The 19,698-nt window shown below is 38.3% G+C and overlaps 1 protein-coding gene across 1 annotated transcript; it reads left to right on the top strand.

The window, feature by feature from the left end:
• The first annotated feature begins 3,141 nt into the window (after positions 1–3,141).
• On the top strand, positions 3,142–19,180 carry TFAM (transcription factor A, mitochondrial). The gene is made up of 7 exons (XM_016220835.2): positions 3,142–3,311; positions 3,884–4,002; positions 5,206–5,276; positions 5,698–5,847; positions 8,938–9,033; positions 14,213–14,269; positions 14,735–19,180. The coding sequence occupies exons 1-7, from the start codon at positions 3,211–3,213 to the stop codon at positions 14,876–14,878; spliced, it is 738 nt and encodes a 245-aa protein (XP_016076321.1). The 5' UTR covers positions 3,142–3,210; the 3' UTR covers positions 14,879–19,180.
• The last annotated feature ends 518 nt before the right edge of the window (positions 19,181–19,698 follow it).

The raw sequence follows: 19,698 nt of genomic DNA, 5'->3' as shown, positions 1-19,698 counted from the left end.
TTTCGCAGAGGGGAAAACTCTGCATCAGAGAGATTGTCATTTGGCAAGGTCACACAGCTAGTAAGTAACAAGAGCAAGATTTGAACCTAGATCTGCCTAACTTCTAAACCAATAATTTCCATAACTTTGGAGTATCATACAAAATGCCATGGTAAACTCAGAGCCAAATGAAGTGGTTTGATGTGTTCATTAAATCAGAAGAAATGGGTATTTAAAAAATTATTTTAAGCAAAGGTGAATCCTGTAAGGAATGAAGTTATAGAGGAAACAGGCCAGTTCATGGAAGACTTGTGCGCCATGTCTGAGAATTTAAACTTGATTCTGTGGGTAATCAGGAGCCACTGAAAGTTTCAAGTACAGAAATGTAATCATTGCCTGCCTGGCACAGAGTTGCTGCTCCATACAAACTTAATAAATGAATAAATGGGATTTGTCTTTTAGAAAGAGTGACCTGGTGATGATGTGGAACATAGTTTGGAGAGAAGATTGAAAGTAGGAAAACTGTTAAGAGTTTGAGAAAGATGGCAGAGCCTGAACTGTTGGCATACAGGAGCTGGCTGGTACTGGGTTGGAGAGCCAATTAAGTATATCTGCCCAACTTGGGGTTCAGTGACATTTGAGTTGGTAGTTTGAAATCAGCCATGGTGGGAGAATTTAAACCACAGATGTTGGCAAACACTACAAATTAGGTCTTTTTGGAGAGCTGATTTACCAACACACTATTGGCCTGAACAAAAGGTTGGAGAGGAAGAAATATTTACTAGAGGGGTTAATGAGGAATCAGCAATACTTAGCATCGATTGGTTGATGGGGAGGAGGGTCAGTGGGGGAGATTATAAAATGATTTCTCAAGTTATTGGCTTGGATGAGTCAAACGGGATACTGGTACCTATTAACCAGGGAAGGAGCTCAAGAATGGGGAAAGATAGTGAATTCTGTTCAGGGAAAATTGAAGTATCTGTGGGACATGATGGTATACATGTCCGGAAGACAGCGGTTATATAGATATATGACCAACAGTAGAGGTCTGGGTTCAATATAAAATATGGGAATCATGAGCATATAACCGATAGTTGAAGTCGTCAGAGTAGATGAATTTGTAAAACAAAATAAAGGGACAGAACCCTGGGAAAGGCTGTGGTAAGTCTTCATGTTTTATAAAGTAAATATAAATGAAACCATGTCTTTTTGTTCAAAGACTGTTTGAGAAAGTAGGTAGAATTATATTTTCTTTGTAAATACTGCATTTGGAATAAAATCACTGTAATGTAAATGAACTGTAAAGAGTATTGGTATCTGATAAAAACAGGCATGTGATTAAATCAGATTTATCAGATCTTTATAGCAAGATTTATCAAAATACTTTAAAACAAAAAGATTTAATAATCCAAAAGATTAACATACTATCAAACATCTGAAAGAATAAAAACATTCTACAAAACTAGAGAAAACAAGTTATTTCCAAAACGCAATGATAAGGAATTCTATCCTTCTGTCTTGGCACTATATTGTAATTGTGTTTCTTTTCCTCTGTCACTTTTACTGGGAGTGGGGAGATGCTGTGTCTTTTATCTATATTTTGGGCCTTGTACATAGTGCGTACTGGGGGGGGGGGTACTGACAGGATGGGAGGTTTGAAAAGATGATCTGGAAGGTCCCTTTCAACCCTGAGAGTATGAAAAGGGAAGTGGTGACAGCTCCTTACCACTTAAAACAAGAAGTGAGCTTAGTCCTTTCTAGCATCAAAGGCCCAATGTTTCAAAGCTACAGAAAGGAAGTAGACTCTCAGCTCAATATTGCACAGGTAAGAATTTTCCTAACAGTTACAGCTATCCAACAGAGGAAAGGCTCTTTTAAGAGATGGCTGTCTTTGAAGTAACTAATGTAAAAGCAGGAAGGGTCCTTATGATATCTTTAGGTCTTCCCAATCTTTTTCATGCCGTGGCCGACACAGAAAATCGTACAGCACATCAATCAGTATCTCAGAGGGTGCTTGTCAGAAGCTCTCAGGGCTTTGGCTGGGAAAACGGATCCAGTGCAAATCCTCATCTGCAGTGGGGGAAATGGGATCTTAGAGGGGGGATGCGACACTCCTGGCCCTAGACGTTCATCTTAATGCAGGGGCTAGAACTCGGGTCTTCGGACCACTCACTAGCCAAATCTCCTCCCCGCAAATACAGCCGAGTTTGCATGTCAGCCTTGAAGAGTCGGTCAGCGTTAGCTGCAGGAGTTGCGACGAGGGTCTAGATCAGCGTCGCTTTAAATGTGGTCCGCTGACCACCGGCCGAGCTTGTCCCACCTCGAGGAGCTCGTTAGGAGCGCAGCTCGGGCCCGGCCGGGTGGCGCAGTCGCCGCAGCGTCCTCGGGTGCACCGGCGGGCGGCCGGTTCGGATCCCGGAGCGCCGAGGGGGCAGGTGCCACGCCCCGAGCGCAGGCGAGGCAACCAATCGGTGTTTCCCTCTCCCATCGAAGCCCCACCCCGAATGCCGAAGGGTCAAGAAAACAAATCTTCAAAACAAAACCGAACGCGGTGCGTGGGCACCACAGACACACCGAGTCGGGCGCTGCGTGAGGCCCGGCAGTGCGCGCTGTTGGGTCTGGAAACACGCCCCGTCGTCCGCCCCGCTCCTCCGCAGTCCCTTCGGCCCGAGAGGCTCTGCCGGGCGCCCAGCCCCGCCAGTCTGACCTCAGCGCGGCGCGGGCCGCACCACCGCCCAGTTGGGTAGAACCGTCTGTTACGTACTAGCCTCCCGGCCGACACCAGCAGGTGCAAGCCGGTGCCCAGTCCGGGAAAGGCCGCCGCCGCCGCCCAGCCAACACCTCCTGGCCCCGCTGAAGAACCGACTGCGGGGGCCGGGGCCGGGAGCAGAGGCGGCTCAGCAGCGCCCCTTGCAGGACAGGGCCCTCCGCAGGCGAGCCGGGCGACAGCGGTTTCCCTCCTCCGCCCCCGAGCTCCTCCTTCTTTCCTGCAGTCCCGCCCACCGGCGGAAGCCTCTACAGCGTCTGCGCCAATTCGGCCTCCCTCGGCCCCTTCGCTCACCAACCGGAAGTTAATAGGTTTCCCAGAGTGCCTCGCGAGTGGGGGGGTGATGATCGCAAACTCCGGCGGGTTGAAAGCGGGTTCAGGGTGGTGTTGTTGTCGGCGTTGTTCTTTGGTGCCAGGGCGCTCTGCGAGGTTGGGGCCCGGCCGCTGCCGTGCCGGCGGGTGCGATGCCGATTCTCCGGGGCGTGTGGGGCGTGCTGGCTGCCCTGGGAAAGTCCGGAGCTGATCTCTGCACGGACTGTGGGAGCCGACTGCGCTTTCCCTTCAGGTAGGACGCCTCGCCCGTGCCTCAGGCGGCGGGCCCCGGACGCCCCGGGGCTGGGGTGCAGACGGTCGCCCCCGCTTTCTGTCCCACGGAGGAGGCCAGGGCTGCCTGGGCCCTCGGATTCGGCCTCGACCTTGCCAAGGGAGTGCTGGCTTTGCAGGCTCGACTCCAGGAGTACCCCGCGCCTCGCTTCGGGCCACCTCCCAACCCCCACTCGGGTCCCCTCCCCCGGCCCGGCGGTGGAGCACCTGGTGGACGCGGCTTTCTTTGTTCCGCGGCGCGGACGGTCTCCCGCCTTCACCTCGGCCTTGAGGAGGCGGGGCCTAGGCCCCGGAGCCTAGGTGTTGCCTGCGCGCTCTGCCCTTCGGGGGAGGCTGGGGCTTAGACTTAGACCTCAGTTTTGCAGGCACTTCCCTCCGGTTAGGGCACGATTTTAAATGTCACTGGCTTTCTTGTCGAAAAGTGTCGGGTATAGAGCATCTTGATGACGTCTTATTTGGGACCCATTTATATACATGTGATTGTTGGTACTTGAGTACTTGACGTTGGTTATTTTCTCATTTATTTATTTACAGGTTTGTTTTTATACCCAGATGGTTTTCATCCGCCTTGAGTAGTTATCCCAAGAAGCCTATGACTTCATACGTTCGGTTTTCTAAAGAACAGCTAGCCATATTTAAAGCTCAGAACCCAGGTAAGGAGCTTGGGGGCTTGTACTCTTCTCTGCTGTAAGGGAGAGCTCGCTGAGCACTTACCCTGCAGACTTGATAGGCACTGTCAAGCCATGCAGTGACTGCAGGAACGTAACCTGCTATTTGAGGGGCTGTGAAATAGCAGGTATAAGGTGTTTTTCGCCAGATAGGAATGTTTTAAATGAGAACTAATGGAAGATATTTTTAAAATAGCAGCACGTAGAATGGAAAGCAACTAGGGAAGAAGATATGAAAAAGCTTAATTTTGGGCCTACTTGCCATTGGCTTAGAGGAGCATTGATGAATCATTTTACCTCTTGCTTAGCTCCTTCTGTCTCAAGGAATTGTCAGTAGAAGTTGCAGTGAAATAACTTATATGGAAGTGTTCTGTAAATTAAAGCTCTATACAAATTACTGCTAATTTCAAGAGCTTTTTCACTGAAATATTTCTAGGTAGGATGTTTGATGACTCCCTAGAAAGGCTATAGGGCCTTCATTTGAGGTGATAGTGTAAAGATAATAATCAAATTTATAATAGCTAACCTTTGTTTATGATTTCTAGAGCCCTTTACAAGCAGTGCATCACAGGGCACTTCTGAAAATCAAATAAGCTATAATAAAAATTCTTATAAAGAATTTGTTCATGAGACGTGCTTAAGTGCTCACCTCTTCTAAAATCTAGGAGTTAAAACTAATAAGTGGTTTGTTAAAGCATTTACACCCTGTCATTTTAAGACGAGGAGGGAAATAGGAAATAATGAATTGATTTTAGAAAAATTTAGTTTGATTACAAATGGTATTTCTGTAATTCAAATCCAAGATGGTGGTATATGAATCAAGACTTTATTTTGTTCTTTATTCAGATGTTATGAATGTAATTCCTAAAAGACTTAGAAAAAAATGTTTGATTGAAATATGAAGCCCAACTGCTTAAACTAGTAGTCAGTTTCAGAGGACCATTTTGGTGATATGTGATATACTCCTTGATTATTAGATAAAATACTAACAATTTGGGTAAAGTACTAAATTTATCATTTAAATTAGTTGAGTAAAGAAAAGCTAAATAATTATATTAAGTTGTGTGTGGTATAGAGGTGTCTAATAAAACTTACTTGAAGAGCTAGTGGCTTATGATTTCCTGGAAGTCTTTAGAAATTAATCATGAGACATACAATTGTAACATTTATTCTCATTCCAATCCATAGATGCGAGAAATTCAGAACTAATTAAAAAAATTGCCGAGATATGGAGGGAACTTCCTGAGTCAGAGAAAAAAGTAAGTATATAGGTTTTCAACATTGCTGGCCAGTTATTCTGCAATTAGAAACAATTGTCATGCCCTTAAGGGACCAGATGACCCAGAGTTGTGTTGTTTTGTTTTGTTTTTAAAACATCCATTATCTACAAAGGAACCTCATACCTTCTGATCTGCATAAATGATGAGAATATGGATGTATGGGGGTGGTGATAAAGGGCTAGCAGCAATTTGAAATTGAAGGCTAATTGCTAGACTCACCTTGGTTAGTATGCATGTGGAAAAAACATCGTTTTGGTCCATATGTGATCCCAGAGCACATTTTCCACTTGATTCAGTCTGTCTTTATCTGAAGTCATGCAGTTGTCTTTCCTTGGCAGATATGCTATGTTTAATTGGCCAGCAACAGTTTATTGCCTTCTTATTGGTTTTTTATTTATAGATATATGAAGATGCTTACAAGGCAGACTGGCAGGCATACAAAGAAGAGATAAACAGAATTCAAGAACAACTAACTCCAAGTCAGAAAGTATCTTTGGAAAAAGAAATGATGCAAAAACGTTTAAAAAAGAAATCAATAATAAAAAAGAGAGTGAGTATCATTGAAACATTCTCTTTCTTTGACGAAGAACTGAAATTTACATAACTAGATGAATATGGGTAGTTTCCTCTTTGATGATGTATGTGGCTATATGGTAAAATGTCATGAAGTGTACTCTAATCAGGAAAGATGGGATAGCCTTCTTTTCCACTAGGATCATTTGTCATTAATCTGTCTTGGAAACCCTTGTTGCTACTTTGGTATGTATCCTAATTAAGATACACAGGACTGGCATGAAAGCTGTAGGAACAGTCACATCAGGAGAATAAGAATCGTTGCTTTTGAGTCTTGTCTAGAATAGCCTACTGATTTTAATTGTTCTGTAGGTAATGGTGAATTTGATTCTGAATATTGCTGAATGGACTGAATTTATTAGGACATCAGGGAAAAGTGCCTATTGTGTCTAATCAAATAAGTACTTGTAAGGTGAAATCCTATTTTTCCTCATTAAAAACCTCACATGTTTCAAAAATTGTAGTCCTTAGCTTAAGTATTCACATAAATTCCATTGTTTGAAAGTGACTACATTTTTGTAGAAAACCAGTTTTAGGTGGTCAGCTTGATGGTCCAGTACATACAGTATAGAAAATGGTTATCAGAATTGAAACAATTTTTCTGAAAAAGCAGGCTATAGCCTTTGATGTGAGATGCCAGAACATGTATCCCCGACCCTGATGTTTTAAGTGCTCCTAAAGACTCAGTCACTTTCAAGTCAATAATCTAAGGTTGCTGATCCAGTTAATCAAAGGAGCTAGAAAAGATACCAAGAGTGAGAAATACGGTCTCTGCTTAAGGATGGTATTTGGAGGGGTGAGTACTAAGTTTACTCTCCCTTTCTCCTTAACACAGCCAGTGCGAAGAGTGGAGAAGACCAGAAATGAGGATTGGGCGGATAGAAGGGGTTTCCCTATCAAATATTTTTTGTCTTCCTTTCTCTCTCCTGGTATTCCCATTATGCTTTTGTTACACCTATTGTAGTTGTCCCATAGTCCTTGAGTATTTTGGGGTTTTTTTTACCCCCTCCCCAATATTTGTTCTCTCTGTTTTTGGGTTTTCAAGGATTCTATTAATATGTCCTCTAGCTTAGATTCTTTTATCAGCTGTGTCCAATCTCCTAATAAGCACATCAAAAGCATCCTTTATTTCAGTTACAATGTTTTTGCTTTCTAGCCTTTTTTTTTTTTTTTTTAGAATTCCCACCTCTCTGCTTACATTGCCCATCCATTCTTGCATGATGTCTAGAGCCCTTAATCGTAGTTGTTTATTCCTGATCTGATAATTCCAACATCCCTGCAACGCTTGCTTTGTCTCTTCAAACTATGTTTTTTTACCTCTTAGTCTGCCTTGGATTTTTTCATGATAGCTGGACATGATATACTAGGTAAAAGGAATTGCTGTTAAATAGGCCTTAATATGGTGGTGAAGTGTCAGGGCAAGGGAAGTGTGCTCTAGTGCTGTGATTAGGTGCTAGTCTTTCAATGATCCTATGACTCGACTGAACTGCACACATGTTTTTCAGTTTTCTCTCTCCTCTCCTCCTCAGATGGGACAGGATAGCTAGAGTGGGCTGAGTTTGGGTATTTTCCTTCTGTCAGGTCAGTTAGCTTTGATAATACCCAAGCAGATTAACCATGATTAACTAATTACCCCTAAGGGCAGGCATTGTTAATAGTAACAGTGCTCGGGCATTTCAAAATGGTTTCCTTTTCCCCTCCTCCTGCTGGAAATGTGGGGATGGAGGCATGGATTTTTCTAGATATTTATTGTGGGAATCTGGTCAAGCTCCTGGAGTTGTAAATCTCACATTATCATGAGGACCCTTCTGTGACTGGGTCCTCTGGAGTTGTTAAACTCTCAGAGTTGTCCACACAGAACCTTCAGCAATTTGTTAATTACAGTTCAGGTTTCCCTACGCAGCAGCAGCTCACGCAGTGGTTTGCTCCTCAGTCTTTGCTCCTCTGCTGTGGTAAGCCTCAGCTCTGTATTCACATCAGTTTACCCTGTGTTGTCCTCTCATGCATCCAAGAAGAGTTGTTGATTTTCAGTCTGTTCAGTTTTATACTCAGTAGGAAGGAGTGGTGACTTCTAAGCTCTTTACATGCTGAACCTGAAGCCTGAGGGTTTTTCCCCTCAGACTTCCCTTCCCACTCCTTGTTGGAATTTTTTTTCCCTTCCCGTTAAAGATTCTGGGTACCAAATAGAGATTAGGTGAGAAGTGTGGGAACTAGGAAGTTGCAAGCAAATCACCTAGGAGAGAAATCCCTAGTAATTATTCCAGAAATAAAAGGGGCAATAGTTAAAAGTTGTGAAGTGCCTGGAGTCTACAGTAGTTTCATGACTGAGAAGTTCAGAAAGAAGGAAGTGATTTCTGGCTGTAAATCAGAGGAGCCCCACTTTAACTTACGAATAAAAGTTGGGTTTATTATTGACTATAACCAAATTGCCATTAAAAGCCACAAAATTTTATAAATTACAAGTACTGCTCACTATCCATATTCAGACACTAGGTTAGGATAATGCAATATATCTCATTCTTTGAACTCAGAAACAAAATTGATTCATATAGCAAGGGATACTTGTATTCTTTTTCATCTTTTCCCCTACATTAGATATTGAGTAAAAAGAATTGAACACATCCATTGAGGTTTAAAGGTTGAGAGACATGCAGGGAAGGAAATGAAATGAGAGATTATTAAGCAAATACTCCAGTGTTCATGACTTATGGTGGAGACATGTAGTGGTTTGGCCAAGGAGATGGTAGTGCTCTATAGGAATGAAACTAAGATTATTTTATCTTTTAAGAAAGGTTTGTACATATGTGCTCAGTGATTCAGTTCATGGAGACCATGAAAATAATATGTAAAGGAAATGAAAATGACTCATAAAAACTATTCTAATTTTCAAAACTTAGTGCTATCCAAATTCTGAACCCAGGAGGGAATAATCACATACTTTATACACGAATAAGAACATTCACTTTAAGGAACATTCTACATAATGCATAGTAATGAATACAGTTTCCATAAGTAAAGTCAACTCTCATACGTTTAAAACTGTAACTCTTCAATTTTTATTACTCAGGAGTTAACACTGCTTGGAAAACCGAAAAGACCTCGCTCAGCTTATAACATTTATATGTCTGAATGCTTCCAAGAAGCTAAGGATGGTACATCACAGGTAAAATAGAACTGTATTTGTTTTTTCAATTTTTATTTTAATTTTTAAAATATTTAGACAGGAAATTTTAGGGATGCCATATGTCAGATGGTAAAGAAAAGTAGTACATTACTATAAACAAGAACTGTGTAAGAATAAGGCCCTCTTGTGTGTTTTGTAGAAAAATCATTTTTTTATCGTATACAATATGAGTATACAGTTGCCAGTACGTATATTGTCAACTTTTTAATTTAAAAAACAAAATTTTCAAGTTTATAGGGTGTGTTAAAGTTCTAGAGACTTTTCTTATCCAGCAGTTCTTAACTGTTTTACAATCATTAAAAAAGAATAGTAAGAGGAGAGCTTTCATATTTTGGGATTTGAGTATAACCTGTTGCTTTATGTTATCTCCTTTAATAAAATTTTGGTTATGCCCCTGGGAATGTTTTATGCACATGAATGTTGTCATATGAATGTGTCGAAGAAAGTAAAGCTTGTTATTTCTGTTGAGGCTTAGTCTTTCCTTTACTTTCTTCTTAGAAGGTCCAAATTGGCAATACTATTTTTCCTTTTATTGTATGACATGGTAAGAAAAGTGTATGTTCAGATCCCTAACTTTTGTCAATTTGAGATGGTTTTTGCCACACTGGATTATTTGGATCTGTAGTTCCTTTCACAAATCCTGTTTACCATATGATTAAATAATCTGTATATGTGATGTCCTCCTGGCTAAATACTTTCACAAATTGATTCCCTTTGAGGTTTTAAGTTCAGTTTCTATGGCCCTACATTACTAATATGCAAGCCTGTTTACTTTTTTTTTTTAACATCTGTATTGGTTTCAGAGAGAGGAAGGGAGAGGGAGAGATAGAAACATCAATGATGAGTCATTGATTGGCCACCCCCTGCACACCCCCTGCTGGGGATCGAGCCCACAACCCTGCATGTGCCCTGACCAGGAATCGAACTTTGATCTCCTGGATCATAGATCGATGCTCAACCACTGAGCCATGCCAGCCCAGCAAGCCTGTTTACTTTTTTAGATGGAATTCACTCGGTCATTAATTTACCTTGGATTTACTTTTCTTATCAATGTGAGAAGGTTATATGCTAGAGAATCCTCCTGAATCAGTGGTTCTCATGTCTGACTATACCTTGAAATCACCTAGGAAGCTTAATGGCTGGACCCTATCCCTGGCAATGAAAATTAAGTCAACTATGTCATTTTATTCATTAAAAAAATAGTAGTTATACATCTTCATAGTTTAAAGAATCAAAATAAGGCTGGTTATGAAAGATACCAGTTTTTACTGCCCTGTCATATTTCTTACGCTAGAAGCAAATTCTGCTATTTTAGCTGATTCTTGTGGTATTCACCTCCATATGTCTGAACAACATTCTTACATTATTACATCTTGATTTTTTCAATTTTAAGCACGATCTATATTTTAGGCATTACTTTCCATTATTTAAGATGAATATTGAACTCTTTTTGATCTCCACTCTTCATGTTTCCATCCTATGTCCCAATATTGTTACCACAATTTTGGTTAGATTAGTATTCTAACCAAATTAATGTATTATTAGTATAATTTGGTTAGGTTAATGATTACATAAATCCTGTTCATAGCTGAGCTGTGCCATTTGCTGTGATTACTTTGCATTTCTTGCAAAACTTGCTTTTCTTGAACTTGATTATGTCTTTCTTTATTCACCAGCTTTCAGTACCTTTAGATACATTAGATATTCTGTCAGTTTCATTCTGGAGCCTCTTATTTGTTGCAGTTTGGTGGTTGACTTCTATGCACTGCTGACACCCTGGGCTCTTTCATCATCATCCTTTTGGTGCTTGTGCTTCTTCTTCTGTCCTTCTCTTGGTTTACTGATTCTGTTAGAGAATCTTCTCCAGTATAAATACATGGGAGATTAGTTTTTTGAGTTCTTGCATATTTGAAAATGTCTCTGCTTTTACATTTGATAGTTTGGGCATAGAATTGCTTCATGTTCTTTGAAATTTTAAAAAATAATATTCCTTTCTTTTGTAACTTCTTGTATTGCTTTTGAGAAGTATAAAGCCATTTTGATTATTGGTCTTTTGGATGAGATCTGTTTTTCGTGTGTGTGTTAATTTTTTCCCCTTTCCCTGTTCTTTTCTTTGTTCTGACTCTAGAACTTTTATTATTTGTTTATGCATCATCTGAATTGATACTTTAAGTTTCTCATCTTTTCTGTATTGTTTTCTCTTAGCCTTCTTTGCTCTTTCTGGGATACAGTATATATTTTCATGTACTCTCCCTGTTTTCAGCTTGATATCATTGCCCCCTTCTATACCTGGCATCAGCTGAATGACTCATATTTTACTGTTTTGAGAGGATAAATGTCCTAGAATCTGCCCAAGGTGGGGAGTTAACCTCCTTTTAAACATTTTCAGTCATTCTTTCTTACCTTACCTCTGTTTTATACCTACCAGGTGCTGTCAATTCCTGAGCTACTTCAGAATTCTATATTGTATAAAATACTTTGCATTTTTGGCTTTCCCCAATGCCAGTTTGGGAATAGCTTCATGGTTTAGGTAGGCCAGGAACCATGCCTGCATGTGCTCTTCAGCTTCCAAAATTTTGTGTTGGTAGTGCTCTCTCTTGTTATCTTTGTCCATGTGGGTTTATGCCTTAATTTTTTTTGTTTATTCATTTAATGTTTTTTATTTTAGAATAAACAAAAATTTCTTGCTCACAGTTTTGGAGACTTGGAAATCCAAGGTCAAGGTGCCATCATGGTTGCCTACTGATGAGGGCCTTCTTCCTGGTTCATAGCTGGTGTCTTCTCACTGTGTCCTCATGTGGTGGGAGGGGTCACTTAATGGGGTTTTAGGAGGGAACAAAGCATCTTCCCCTCTCTTTAAATTTTTTTAATGAATTATTTAGGTGAAAGGTCAGATTACTTATGCATGCAGTTTTATAAATTATTATTAAACTCAGTGAATATGAAACTTTATGGATTAAACTTTATGGATAAGGAAAAGATTAGTTATGAAAGAATTGAAAGCATTAAAGTAAGTAATTCTTTGCAAAGCTAAGAGTCAGAGCAGTTATTTAGTAACTGTCCCTGAATATATTAGAAGTATTTATGAAGGTAAGTTTAAAAAGTTGAAAACATAACTGTTATGCATTCTTAGGTACTGTCTGGTACCTCTGTTTTTGTCAATAGGAAAACGAAATTCAGTCAAAGTTCTCAGAACAATAAAGTTGTTCTCACTGTACTTAAAATCACTGATGATCTCTTCTTAGCTTTAAACATGCTTCTCCAACCGTGTCCCTCTCCTTCACGCGCCCTTCGTTCCGCCTCTCATTTCCCACCCACCCGTTTTCCCCTTTACTCTCGGCTCTGGGACCATCAGCATAGGCGGCGTGAGGTGCGCTGACTCTCCTCTCTGCCTCTCTTCCAGCCATGGGGTCCCTGTATCCCTTTAATTTTGTAGATGAAGAACCAAGCCTACGGGAGGTAATATGACTTTTTCCGAGTCACGTAATTAAGTTCAGCTAAGTAGAATTGGAGACTGGTGTTGTGTTGTTCCTATTACTACACCTGAACACTTTGGCACACATTTTGAATAAAACATTAAGCTGCAGGGAAGAAGTAAAGACACTTAGTCTTTGAAGATAGACTGTAACAATATACTTGAATATTAGTATTTCTGAATCAAAAAAGATAAATATCTGTACAATAAAGGAAACCGTCAGCAAAATGAAAAGCAATCTACCGCAAGGGAGTAAATATTTGCATATTATATGCCTGATAAGAGGTTAATATCCAAAATATATAAAGAACTCAACTCAGTAGTAAAAAAAAAAAATCTGATTAAAAAATGGACAGAGGATCTGAATACACATTTTTCCAAAGAAGACATAAAGATGGCTAATAGGTACATGAAAAAGGTCCTCAACATCACTATTAGGGAAATGCAGATCAAAACCGCAGTTCACCTCACACCTGTTGGAATGACTGTTATCAAAGATAAGTAACTATAGTGTTGGCATGGATGTGAAGAAAAGGAAACCCTTGTGCACAGTTGGTGGGAATGTAAATTGCTGCAGCCCACTATGGAAAACAGTATGGAGGCTCCTGAAAAATTTTAAATTAGAACTATCATATGTCCAGCAATTTTACTTCTGGGTATTTATCCAAAGAAAAAAGAAAACACTAACTTGAAAAGATATCTGAACCCCTATGTTCATTGCAGCATGATTTACAAAAGCCAAGACTACATTGGATGAATGGATAAAGAAACTGTGATATATATAATTCAGCTATAAAAAAGAAAAATCTAGCCCAGCTGGTTTTGCTCAGTGGTTAGAACATCCGCCTGCGAACTGAAGGGTCCAGTGTTGGATTCCAGCCAAGGGCACATACCTCAGTTGCAGGCTTGATTCCTGGCCCCAGTCAGGGCAAGTGCGGGAGGCAACCTATCAATGTTTCTCTCTCTCTCCACCCCCCCTTCCACTCTGAAAAGAAATGGAAAAAATGTCCTCGGTGAGGATTTAAAAAAGAAAGAAAGAAAAAGAAATCTTGCTCTTTACGACAACATGCATGGATCTTGAAAGCATTATACTAAGTGAAATAAGTCAGACCAAAGAAAGTCAGATACGATCTCTTATGTGGAATCTAAAAAATAACTGAGATTATAGATAAACAGGTCGGTAGTTGCCAGGGATGGAGGGGATGGATGAAGTGGGTGAAGGTGGTCAGAAGATACAGACTTCCACTTACAAATTAAATAAGTCTTGGAGATGTAATGTACAGCATGGTGACTATAGTTAGTAATGCTGTATTGCATATTTGAAAGTTGCTCAAAGAGTAAATCTTAAAAGTTCTCATAAGAAAAAATTATGATGACAGATGTTAACTAAACCTATTGTGATGATCATTTCAGAATATATACAAATATTGAATCATGTTGTACACCTGTAACTAATACAATGTTATAAGTAAGTTATATCTCAATAAAAAAGATAAATATCTTTATTCCAGTCATTTTGTGAATTTAACAGTTTAATTTAGAAAGAAAAGATATTAAGAATTGATGAGGCATTACCTGTGATTTTAATAATATGAGTATTTGTTGAAATGAGTAATAAAAAATGATTTTTCTTTAATCACTGAAATCCCTGTATCTGGCACTTAAACGTATGTTGTTTTACAGTTAAGGATGAAGACTATAAATGAAAAGTGGAAAAATCTCTCCAGTTCTGAAAAGGAAGTAAGTGTGGTTTTAGTCTCAAATATCTAGTTAGAATATCTGTGACAGAGTATATTAGGGCAAGGCTTGAGTCATGTGAAAACCTTCTGTTACTAATAATACAGTTAAAGTATTTTTAAATATTTCATATTCTTATAATCATTTTGGCTTTTTTTCTTTTGGTAGTTTTTAACTGCAAATAAAATTGGTATTTAAAACAATGTCACACCGAATTTAGTGTCCAGTGATAATCACACTGTGCCTCTGCTCCTTCCCCACATCCCAAGCCCTGAAATTGTAACAATTAATACAAAATCTTTATCTCTTACCTTTTTCTCTAATTTTTAAGTCACAAACACATTCCTTCTCCAGTCCCCCTTTACACATGTAGAAGGATAAGGTAATTTTTTAGTATACATGGAAGCATTTCAGAAATTGCAAAGATTCTTCTAAAGAAGTCATTTTAACAATTACACTTTTTCTCAGGTATATATTCAGCTTGCTAAAGATGATAAAGTTCGTTATTATAGTGAAATCAAATCTTGGGAAGAACAGATGGTTGAAGTTGGACGTGAAGATCTTCTTCGCCGCAAAGTGAGGCTCCAGTCAAAGAACACTGAGGAGTATTAAATAGAAGACTGAGTTATGTTCATAATGGATAGAAGGAAGCCAATTAGGTCTCAATCTCTGAAACTGTTACAAAATTAGAAGGATAAAGTTGGTCAACATTTTATACTTAATTCTTTTTTCTTTAGCCCATGGACTTCTGCCAGGTCAATACATTTTGTATTGGTATCTTGCTTTGGAAAACTCAAACATATAAAAGTTCATGTGAAATTTATTTTGTGTTTAGAAACTACTGAGGATCAAAATAATCCATGGAATGTATCAATAATCATTTTACCTTTGATAAAGGTGAGTCATACTGTGAAGGTTTTTTATAGTACCTGATGACTGTGGAAAGAGTATTCTTGTTTCCTTATATTACGGAGGCAGGGGTTTCCTATTCAGAAGTGTCCCAAGTCATAGAGCCATAGTGTTCTATGATTAATTGTGGATTTTTAAAAGAGCACCCAGATCTCATTTACGTCAGTTCCAGTTCCTAGGTATCATTTCTATTCAGAGCTGATTGTTATACAGGAAAGGGCTTGGTGGTTTCAGTTGCAGCCTTTTGTACAAGAGATGGAGAGATTTGTAAACCTTTTTCTCTTTGCCTGTTTCCTAAAGTAAAAACAAAGAAATTATGTACCAAATCTATGCATATTGTTTTATATTGCATAGAATACAATTTTTGTTTCCTAATTACATGTTTAAGGTGAAACATTTGTTTTACAGCTTCTTTCTGTCTTTTTTTAAAGTAGGGCTTTGTACTTTGAATTAGTTTTCCCCTCTCATGTGAGTATATTTATCCAGAAAGTAGAGAACTTGTCTGGTAAGTTTTAAACTGAAAGATCCAGAAACAAGTTTCCAAAGTCTCTGGACTTAGAACCTGTAATTTTAAAACATTTTATATAAGATAAAAGACTATATAAGGGACAGCCAGCTCTGGCCCATGGGCCAAATCTATGCCTGCTTTTCATGACCTATGACCTAAAAATTGTGTTTGCAATCTTAAGTGGTTTAAAAAAAAGATTATTTCAAGACACATGAAAATGAACATCAGGTTCAGTGTTCATAAATAAAATTTATTGGGATACAGCCATACTCCTTCATTTATTTGTTATTTATGGCTGCTTTTTTGCAACAATGGAAGAGCTAGTAGTTGCTTCAGAGACTATGTAGTCTGCAAAGCCTAAAGTATTTACTATCTGACCCTTTACAGAAAGTTTGCCAACCCATGGTCTGCAGTATAGTGTAGTGTAGTGACAAGTGTATTAATATGTTGGGATAAGTTTTTTTAACCAATTGAGAGGTTCTTGTTTTAGAATCTTTGTCACCATGGTCTTAAGAGGAAAGAGGTCAAATCACAGAAGAAGCTAAACAAATTGTTTCCCCACAGCATTAACAAGAAAAATAATTTTGTTTCACATTACGTTGTAGTGTAATAAAAGAGTTCCATCTAGTATGGAATGTGATTCTTTGAAGTATTTCCTGACTTGGTAAATGAATCTTAAGAGTTTTCCAGTTAGACATAGCACAAAAACCCTACCATCTTTTAGCATTTGTTTATCCTCTTAAGAGAGTCAAGCAAAAGTTTTCAAAGTTCACACTACCTTTTTTGAGCAAAAGAGTTCATCTTTCATCATCAGTTCATAGGAATTGTATAACTCAAACTTATACCTACCTTATATTATGCAGACTATTTAGAGAGTCTGGATTCTAGATCTCCAGGAAAGTTTTGAGGATTTTTGTTTGTGGATAGAAAATAGGAAGTCATGACTTGTTCGTTACTGAACTTGACAAAAGTATGTTCTGAAGAGAAAAATATAACAAGAGGAAGCGTAAGATTTAAATGTATGAAGTTGAGTGTTTTCAAACAATGTCCCCCTGTGGTTATGAATACAGGACAAAGTCGGCTATTAGTTAAATAGACACCCTGAGGGGAGAGGTTGGGAAGAAGGGGTGTGCTGGTGTCTGTCACAATTTTTCTCAGTTGGGTTTCTAGGAGAGATTAAGCCCTAACTCCCTGTCGCATTTAGAACGGTACTGATTATGTACTGTACTTAGGAGAGTGGAGAAAATATTCAAGTCGTATACTGTGTTCTTGCTTCAGATGAGCCCAAGGAGCACGTGGGAGTCCGTGTTTGTAACTGGGTGGGTGAGGTTGAGAAACGAGTTATGTAAACATCTTTAGGACAAATTTATTACAAAACATTTGCAGTTACCTTTTTCTGAACTCTTAGCACTCAGCTACGTAAACTTTTATACAGAACACATTGAAGTCATATCTTCCCAGTTATATTAGGAAGTTCAGTGTGTAATAAGTTCTCAAGTATTTACAACTTAATACAGGAAAAAAAAAACACTGAAAAGAGCTAGAGCAAAACCATTTTGTGATATTATTAAATTTTATTTGATTTCCTTTGTTAATGCTTTAAATATTAAGGTAATCTGAGCCCATGCCTTTCTTGGAAATTTCAGTACATGTTGAAGACTGGTATGCACATACCAAATCCCAGTAGTTTAACAGTATGCCCAAATTTTCTAATATAAAGAATAAGAAATTATGGCAGTAACCAGTGGCCACTCCCATAAAGCCTTACTTTTTAGACTTAAGTTGACCTAACAAAGTAATTGCTATGGGAGGCAAAGGAAGAGTGCTAGGGGGAAAGATGCTGAAGAAATGAAACAAAGCAGTGTTTATGCTGTTCAGAGTCATAAAGTGATTTCTATACTTTTGTTCATTAGAGTAGCAATATTAGGTTTGAAATAACTTGATGACTAGAGAAGGTTGTGTGATAATTCTACTTTGTGATGTTTAAAGACTATTGTGTGAAGATTCAGCCTACTGTAATCATGTAATTTTGCTATTGCTTTTGGCTAACTCCCTTCTTGGAAATGCCATTTTTTAACAAGGCACATTTTTTATAGTTGCTATGAATGTGTATATTTAAATTTCTGGATTAAAATATAAGTTCATTTAAAGTAACTAGCAAATTTGATTGATTTTTCTGACATTTACTGTACCTAAAATTAATCACCACCAGGAAGTTTTTGTATAGTTAAATGATAATACCCATTGGTTTTCTTAATTTTATCAATATTAACTGTAAGAAGATTCCCTCTTTTTCCTTTCTCACAGCCGCTCTCCCTCTTCATACCTCAAGCTCTTTCAGACAACCATCGGAGTTGCATAGGAGGAATTCGTATTTGAAGTTGATGTACTTTAAATTTTAATTTTTTAGTTGATGCATTTTTAATAGTTGTGATATATTTTTCATGTTATACAATTTAAAGCATACAATTAAAAAGTTTTAGTATATTCAGTTATGCAACCATCACCACAATCTAATTTTAGAACGTTATCATTTCTAAAAGAAACCCATACCCATTAGCAGTCACTTTACATCCCCCATCCTCAGCCCTAAGCAACCACAACTGCTAATCTACTTTCCTTCCCTCTATATTTGTCTGTTTTGGACATTTCATATAAGTGAAATCATACCTAGGGAATGGTGATTCATATGGTAATGATCTTTAACCCTTTGAGGAAATACCAGACTGTTATCCTAACTGGTTGCACCATTTTATGTTTCCACCAGCAATGTATGAGTGTTCTAATGTCTTCACATCCACATTTTTTCTTTTTTTAAAAAAACAAATATAATTGACATATATTAGTTTCAGGTATACAACTATATTTGTATAAGTTACGAAGCGATCATCACTATACTGTAAATCATAACAAAAAACAAGAACAAGAGGAAAAAATAGCTAAGGCCCAAAAAAGAATAGAGAAGAAATAGGGAAGCAGAAAACAAAATTAAATTGCAGGCTTGAGATTCTGGACAGAAAGCAAAAAAATACTGCTGTGAAAAGAGGCCAATAGATAAGTCCAGGGGCAATTACCAGTTAATAATTACACCCTTCTGAGATCTTTCTTTGTTACCGTACCTCTGTGTGGTTTAGTGTTCCAGGTCTGAAACAATCTACAATGAAGATAATTCCACTTACTTAAAACTATCACAGTGCCTTGCAAATAGTAGCATTTCACCATTGGAAGGCATCATGGTTATCAGCCATGGTTATTGGTTAACGTTTTTTGCGCTTCAGTTCTATCAGGACTGTTGATGTTTTTATAATCCTTGCAAATAGTTACTTGCTAGATAACTAACACTCCCAGGTAAATGATAAACAATGTGGCTTTCATTTTTTCCTACTCCTTGTCAAGTATCATTCTGTGAGAGACTAATTACTGTTTTTAGACCAGATGTTCTGAACCTTAGCTGCACATTAGAATTACCTGAGGAACTTTTAAAACCGTAACATTCCTGCCCACCCCAGGACTATTAAAGAGCAGCCTGCAGGAATGGGACCTCAGAGAAGGGATACTCCAGCACTTTTACTTATTTTTTAATTTTCACATTCACATTTTAAAATTGGTATGTAAAATAATATGTTTAAAGAGTTGTCAAGCATTAAATTCTTAGCATATTGTAAATATTGACTTAAAAAGATAAAAGTCACATCACTTCTTTAAATGTCTAATGGGCTGTAAATACTATACTGTAACATGTAACTTAGCACCAGGACTTTTCCCATCGTTCTTTTCCATTCCACTTCCTCTATAAAATCTTACCCTACTAATGGAAGATGTTTTCATACTTAAATGTCTTTTATTTATTATCCTATCATAATCTCTGGAGCAAAAGTATGTACATAAATTTGTATTGAACTTTTAAAATTTCCTGTGGCCATGAGGCTTTAGATACTTACTAGATTGTGGGGTCATTATAATAACTTAGAACACAATTATTTAAAGCAACATTAATACAGTTTTGAGGGAATGA

Source organism: Miniopterus natalensis, chromosome 14 (genome assembly GCF_054644295.1).
Source record: "Miniopterus natalensis isolate mMinNat1 chromosome 14, mMinNat1.hap1, whole genome shotgun sequence".
In the NCBI taxonomy this organism is placed as follows: domain Eukaryota; kingdom Metazoa; phylum Chordata; class Mammalia; order Chiroptera; family Miniopteridae; genus Miniopterus; species Miniopterus natalensis.
Note: the sequence above shows the minus strand (reverse complement) of the source record. Positions and strands in the feature narration are given on the sequence as shown.

Coding starts and splice junctions, on each gene's coding strand:
- TFAM (XM_016220835.2), top strand. CDS start 3,211: ATGCCGATTCTCCGGGGCGTGTGGGGCGTGCTGGCTGCCCTGGGAAAG. Junction 5,277..5,697: donor TTCCTGAGTCAGAGAAAAAA/GTAAGTATATAG, acceptor TTTTATTTATAG/ATATATGAAGATGCTTACAA. Junction 14,270..14,734: donor TCTCCAGTTCTGAAAAGGAA/GTAAGTGTGGTT, acceptor ACTTTTTCTCAG/GTATATATTCAGCTTGCTAA.